This window comes from Montipora foliosa, chromosome 1 (assembly GCF_036669935.1).
Source record: "Montipora foliosa isolate CH-2021 chromosome 1, ASM3666993v2, whole genome shotgun sequence".
In the NCBI taxonomy this organism is placed as follows: domain Eukaryota; kingdom Metazoa; phylum Cnidaria; class Anthozoa; order Scleractinia; family Acroporidae; genus Montipora; species Montipora foliosa.
This window is the reverse complement of record NC_090869.1, coordinates 69128300-69135799: the sequence shown is the minus strand read 5'-3', so window position 1 is coordinate 69135799 and position 7500 is coordinate 69128300. Positions and strand designations below refer to the sequence as shown.

At 40.8% G+C, this 7500-nt stretch overlaps 1 protein-coding gene across 2 annotated transcripts in view; it reads left to right on the top strand.

The window, feature by feature from the left end:
- The first annotated feature begins 909 nt into the window (after positions 1-909).
- LOC138006809 (solute carrier family 15 member 4-like) overlaps positions 910-7500 on the top strand; it is a 25865-nt gene continuing 19274 nt past the window's right edge. Inside the window, exons 1-2 of one of the 2 annotated variants that reach the window (XM_068853390.1) lie at positions 910-1041; positions 4832-5105. In XM_068853390.1, the coding sequence (XP_068709491.1) occupies positions 4841-5105 (265 nt within the window). In that variant the 5' untranslated portion in view covers positions 910-1041; positions 4832-4840. Of the gene's footprint in view, positions 1042-4621; positions 4729-4831; positions 5106-7500 lie in introns of those variants that run through there. The other variant, XM_068853399.1, reaches the window with a different exon arrangement.

Genomic DNA, 7500 nt, shown 5'->3' with positions numbered 1-7500 from the left:
CTCACTAAGCCAAGTGAAGCAGTCAATAACTTTGTTATCATCCCATCTTTCTCCGAACAGCTTTCCTTGCCACCTCTGCTCTCTTACTTCCCTCATGCTTCTCTCTTCTTCTCTCGCTCGTAATGTTCTCCCTACTCCTTTAACATGTGATTCCTCACCTGAGTCAGTTTGCAACGCTTTGGGATCTGGGTATGCAAGGTCCAGAGTAATGTCCATTTCCAAAGCAAATTTCTTGGCATCCTTTACGAGTGATCTTCTTCCTGCTCGTTCGCACTTCTCTTCAAACTCGCGCACTAAACTCATCGTTCGATCTTCGTTTGCGTACAGCTTCATTGTGGTCTTGACTTTGGTCTGCTTATACCGGCTCTCAAATGACTTCAGTCCCCGGCCTCCACACTTCCTTGGCAGGTATAGCAACTCGGTTGAACCGAGTGGATGGTAGCCTCCATTCTCTTTGATGATCTTGCGAGCTTCGCGATCGAGTTGTTGTAGATCTGCGAGCGGCCATGTTAGTGTCCACATAGGGTAGGTGACAACTGGTAGTGCGTATTGATTAGATGCTAAGACTTTGTGGAAGTCCGATAGGGGGCTCGACCATATAATTGACAGTCTCTGCAAGCAAACCTTTGAAGCTCCCCACAGAACAGAGCTGTCCTCTTGCTTATAATTTTCTAAAACTCCCAAAAACTTGTAAGTTTCTCCCTTCTTCAGATTTTGTATGACCTGCCTTTCTCCGATGGCAGTGCCTCCCAAACTGCTGTCCAGTTATTATTATTATTATTATTATTATTATTATTATTATTATTTTGTTTTGTTTTCTCTTATACACATTTCCCTCTTGCTAGGGTAACCCTAGCACTTGTAAACAGGGCCTAAAGCCTCGAAGGATTTGAATATTTAGATATTCTTCCCTGTTTCTCAACAATGGATTCTCGCTGGACCTTGAAACGTGGTCAAGGAAAGGTAAATTTGCTCTTGTGGCCCTCGGAGTTTGAGCGTGACTGACGTTGGAGAAGTGTGATTTTATCGGTGAAATGTGAGGTAAGTTAGAAATTACTTTCCAGCCTTTCCTTCATTTGGTATGAGTGACAACTCGGGAAGCTGAGAAATCGTGTTAAATCAGGCAAATAACCACGCAGAAAGCGAGCACGTCACCGGGAAGAAAAGGACAGCTTTTTATTGAGAACTTTTGCGTCTAAAAATCATTTGAAGTCTGTTATCGGGATTGCTGAACAAATCTGCATCTGCATGTGCTCTCGCAAGTTCTTGCGTTCCTCTAGCTTTATTGTGGCTGATATTTTTCGCCGGATATTTGACGCTTCTTTTGGTTGCGTATCGGTCCTCACGCTAAATAAGGACGCGCACATAGATCTCATCAAACACAGCAGCAGCAGAGAAAATGTGGACTGGTGGAAGCGCGGGTCTAACGCAAAAATTTTCAAGAAAAGCACAATATGGGATGTGCGTGTAAACCCTCGCAAACAAATCAGTGACAAATGATGACGGCGATATCAGAATGCCGGCCTGTTATGTGAATCGCTTACATAGTATTTTCAGTTTGATTTTGTAAGACTACAGGAAATGCCCTTGGTCTTATTACTTTATCGCTGCAAGTGTGTTTACACTGTATTCTCGTTCACTAGCAGTGTACTGGTACAGCTTGATTTAGCACCTCTTGAATCAGCACATGAATTTTCTTCAGATGCTACGATAATTTATTTTCCGATCGATATGCTTCGCCGAATGACCATCCTTTGGGCTAAATCACAGAATACCCCGCAACACTAGCTATTCTTCGTGGCTCTTACAAATGGCTACGCAGAAATGCGTTCGATATATCAATATTCACACATGGATACGAGGTTTTTATGTTAAATTTATTTCTTGTCCACAGTTATTAGGCCTAGGCACTGATTTCAAACTGGTTAGCTTTCAGTAATTGTAGTGCTTATCAACACTTGTTACGGCTCAAGTAACTTCGCTGAATTATGAATAAATGACAACTCGAGTAGTCGCGTAGACGCGTATCCACCTTTCAGAGAATTTGAGTGAATTATGAATAAATTACAAAGGAGTAGCCACGTAGACGCATAGCCACCTTCCAGAGAATTTGAGTGAATTATGAATAAAGGACAACTCGAGTAGCCGCGTAGACATGGTTTGCAACTGGTCTGAACTGTAAAAATGAATAAGAGATTTGAGCTGATACACACAGGCCTTAACCTGGAACGAGTAAAAACACAAAAGAAATTAGTATAGAGAGAGCAGAAAGTCCTTAGTTAATAGTCTCCTTCTCTTTTCCTTTTCTCTCTTTTCCTTTCATATTCTTGCTTTTTTTCTCGTTGATCTTTTCACGCGTCTGACAGGTGAGGTGTCTCCATTCTGCTCGGCTGTTCAATTTCCATCTCCATTCAATGATGAGTGACATCACCAGGCTTCAAAGCGCTTTTGCACGTGTCCTTATACCGTAGTTTTGGACGACCAATAGAACCAATCGGCAAAGATTTTACTGGTCTCTCATCTTCATTCTGGATGCATGGCCTAAACAGCGCCGGCTTGAGTTCTGTCCTTCACACCTGCTCTAGCAATGACTTCCGTTCATTGCTGACATATGGCTTCCACTTAATCTTCAAGATGTTCCTAAGATGACGCTGTTGGATTGTATGGAGTTGCTTAAGGGGGGTGGCTCTTAACTACCAAACTGTTGCTATGGTCCCCTCCAAATAATCATTTCTGGAGTCCCTTTCACTCTAAAGTTACCATTTTCTTGGAAAGTGTGTTCTATTTAACATTTTTTGTCAGGTTTGGCTCACAACCATATTTGGTAAATCACGTCAGTCACCAAAACAGGAAATGCTTAAAAACTCAGTGAGTTAAACATATTTTTCACAAATTTTTAACGCAACAGTTCGAGAACAGTCTAACACAAAATCTGTAGCATGGCTTTAAAAAAAGTTATTTCTCAAAAATATTATGACGTCATAAGGCCCTCCTTTGATACACTTTTCAAAATACATAGAGCAAACACTGAGAAAAGATAGCCGTCTGGATATATAGTGTTACGTTCTGGCATAACCCGTCATTTGATATCTGAATGGTGATATCTGATACCAAGAACGTCCCAAAATGTATTGAGTTCTGCAGAGCAATACTGTAGTTTCCTGGGTGCGCTTGTTACGTGGGATACTTGTGGCAGACCACATTTAAATTCTTAACTCTTTAATAGAGGGTAATATGAAGTACTAGTTTTCTACCCATGAACCATCATCTGACCACGGTTAGAATTGAACCCACCACCATATGGGTTAGATCACCGCTTCTCTACCGACTGAGCTACAAGGTCAGACGGGAGCAGGTCGTGGGAATTTAAGATGTCAATGCCCCGGCAATGAATATGTACAAGTACAAGGAAGGGATACGTTTCCGCAAACGTTGGCCGTGTAGCACTTACATTTCAACAGACTGAACTATTAGAGGGTATTAGAAAACAGTCCTAAGAAAATACGCGCGCTGATTGGTTAAAAATCGTGTTTCTATAACTCAGTGGAGACACAAAACTGACACGAGTTGTGGACGTAGTGATGGCGCGAGCAAAGAGAATTTACATTTTGATAATTAGAGTTAACAAGTTGTTTTCCTTTTTCTCGTCGCGTTGTTTTCTAAACGAAATAGAAAACATGTACTCCGTGGAAAGGAATAGAGCTGTGGAAACACTCTCCTGCGGCTCGTGTTCCCACATCGTTTCTCGTTCTCCCAAACTTTCACTCGTGTTCCTATATTAAACTCGATAGAAACACTGTACATGTTTTCTATTTCTTAAATGTGAAGTCTACAGAAATATAAGTATTACAAGGCCAACGTTTGCGAAAACGTAACCCTTCCTTGTACACGTTTAAATTTGCTTGAGTGCCGTTTTCATCGTACTGAGATGTGTGTAAGAGCAAGGGTGATCGCGAGAATGTTAAACCTTTTGCCTTAATTTCCGGTTTCCACTGTTAAATTCATACGTACAATGATACAATGATACAATGATTTGCTATTAGTCTCTCCCCACGGGGATTTTCAGGACTAATTTTACAATACTTTTGTGGGGGACTTTAGCCAGACTGCCTGTTACGCAGTTTTACAATTAATTTTTTTATGGAAGTGAAAGATGCCCCCGTCCAGCTTAGGTTAGACCACAACACCGGGGACTACGTCCCCTACTCTTATCGAACAGTGAGTGGGTTCTTTAACGTCCCATATTATTTAATTTCCAACAAGGGTTATGAGACGGGACCTCCGGTTTACAGTCCTTATCCGAGAAGACTTGAAAGTCTAACCATTTGCAGATGTAATTACAAAGGCAGCACATTCTCCTCAGTTATTTTAAGACCCTGAGTGTTGGTCCGGCCGGAGTCGAACTCACGACCTCCCGCATGACAGCCCGATGCTCAACCAACTGAGCCACCGGCGCTTGAGGTCGGTTAACGCAGTAAGAAAACTAAAACGTCACAGGAACTTAAATATAAGGACAAAATGCTTTGTTACTGAAGTTGTATACTACGTTTATTTATCTAGCTTTTGTGATTGAAATTTTCGCTGCGTGTTTTACGGAATGTATGCGCGCGTGACTGAAGGTAAAGGTCAAGTAGATCAGCTAGTCGCTTCTTCGAATTACTTCGTTGTCACACTGAATCCTCGAAATAGTGGAAATTTAAATACACTGTAAGCACCTTTCACGCACAGGTCAGTCATGATATCGAACCTAAAACTTGAACATATATATTAACATTGATCCTTAATATTTCGGTAACATTTACCTAAAGTAAGTTCATGATTATCTCCGCAGGTCTCCAAAATGGCACAAGGAGCTGATAATTCACCATTATTAGTCCACGATGAGAACAGCGAAGGCCGTTTTTCAAAACCAATATCTGAAGAAGGACACTTAATCTCGGGGCAACGATCAAGGAAGAAGTTTCTTGTGGTTGTTTGCATTCTGTTTGTGGAGCTTTGCGAGCGTTTGACGTTCTACGGTGTAGTGGCCAATCTGATTTTTTATTGCAAAGATGTCCTTAATCTGGCCTCTCCATTGCCCAGTACGATTGCTTTGGCTTCTGAAGGTATAATTCACAGATTTAAAGAACCTGGCCCCAGTTGTTCAAACGATGGATAGCGCTATCCGCCGGATAAATCATTAACCAGTGGATCAACCTCGTTCCCTGGGTCTCTCTTCTCTGCCACAATTGTCGTTGAGAATGGAAGAGAAAGAGTCCCTGGGAACAAGGTTGCCAGTGGATGAGTCATACTGCGGCCATTTTGATTTCTATTGTTTGGAAAGACATTATGGGATGCTCAGGGGGCAAATTAATATGTATTTGCCCCCTGGGCATCCCATAATAGCTATTCGAAACAATATAAATCAAAATGGCCGCCGTATCGGTAAAAAGGTCTATTGCGCTATTTAACAGCTATTCACCGAGATGGAGGTGGCTAGCCGTGGATATTTACCGAGACGCGAAGCGGCGAGGTAAATATCCAACGCTAGCCACCGACACACTGAGTATATAATAAAACGGTGAGATAATATACAGCGCAAAAAATTAATTTGGATGTTTACATCACTTGTCACGGATGCAAATCGGGGCGTCATTTTTTTCCGAGTTGCTCTGAGGTAAATAGCACAGGATATTCGGAGTTTGACGAGCCAATCAGCGCACGAGTTCAACGATATCCACTGCTTTAGTATATACTAACAATGGATAGTGACTCATCAGGTGGATAGCGTTATCCACCTTTTGAACAACTGGGGTCTGGTGTTCTGGTAATTAATTCAGTCAGCCAAACACCGGCGGTTGCATTGGCTCCTGTACAAACACCCGATGGTACACTGAATTGCAACCAAGAGAGGATGCCGTAAGAGAACGGATCCCCCATACATGGGCCTCTTCCAAAATCTAATTTCAGCTACGCAGCTATTTTTAGAGAAGCATCTTATTGGCCAGTGGTAATGACGTAATTAATTTTTAAATATACGCGGCATTGGGAAAGAGAACTTAAAATAGCTTTGCGAAAACTAAAAATAGATTTTAAAAAACTATGATGCTGCATGGGGATCCGTTCCCTTACTTCATCCTCTCTTGATGCGACGTATTAAACCAAGCTAAACCTAGCTCAGATGAGGGCAAACAGAACGTTGCCGAAAAATTCACTTTTTTTAAATACTTTTTTTAAGGTCAGATCCAACACTTTTTTAAAGATTCTAAACCAAGCTAACTTCACTTTTTATCCCTAAAAGTGAATGCTAGTTTTGTTTTAAATGCTACTCAAAGCACTGTGAAGGAAAAAAAGACCTGATTCTTAAGGCCTGGACAAACAAGGCGATATGTCACTGAGAAACGTCGCGGGGACAGGTCGCCGCAACAATTTTCCTCGTGTGACACGGTTAATTTTGTGAAAATCATTGTCGCTGCGGCAGAATTTTGTTGCTGCGATCAGTTGCACGAATTAAAACCCGTTTGAATTCGTGCCACAACTGATCGCAGCGACAAAGTTAGCGAAGCAGCGTCGTCGCATTGAGAGAGCGTCATGTGGTCCGCCATATTGAATTAGAAAACTAGATCACATTCCCCCTCATACGAGATCACTGCGTGTGCACCGAACAGGCGTCGTATCGCAGCGACTTGTTTTGCAAGTAGTTCACACGGAGCGACTTGCCGCAGAGACCTGTTTATTTTATTTTATTTCCTTTACCACAAAATACAAACAACGATAAGACAGTTACACAAAAGCAAATGAAAGTGGCGAGGAAGCCTAAAAAGAAACCATGAGACTTATAGACATTGGGCTCCCTCAGAGTAAAAATAAAGTTAACGTACAGTAACAGTAAGGCCAGGATCGAAGGTAAATTACAATGAAGATAAGTATAAATTAACTAATTACATAGACTGAGTTGACATAATATAAGGTATGGTACATGTAACAATGTGTTTTAAGATAATGTCAGACATTTACTACAAGATTTTAAACTAATAATTCACATATAATTTTTTTTCAATTTCGTTTTGAATGAATGGAGAGAATTGAATTCTTTAACATCATTTTCTAAAGAGTTATAATAAGTTGGTTCTTGGAAACTGACAGAAAATTTAGGAAGGTTTGTTCTACAAAAAGGAAGGTGAAAATCGCTCTCGTATCTAGTGGCATAGCTATGGACGTGTTTGTTTAAAGAATTTTAATTGTTGAACTTTGAAGGTAAAAGAGAATGGTTAAGAGAAAACATAAGTTTACCCAATTCTAGTTGTCTAATATCGGTAAGTTTTAGTAGCTCTTATTGTTTGAAAATAGGGTCTGAATGAGAATCGAAAGTTCGTAAAGTTGATTTAGAAATAATTCTGGTAACTCGCTTTTGCAAAGAGACAAGACGGCGAAGATTGGTTTTTGTACGTAGATCCCTGGACAATAATACAATAATGAAGTTAAGGTTAAACTAAACAATAATAAAGAGTTTTTAGACAA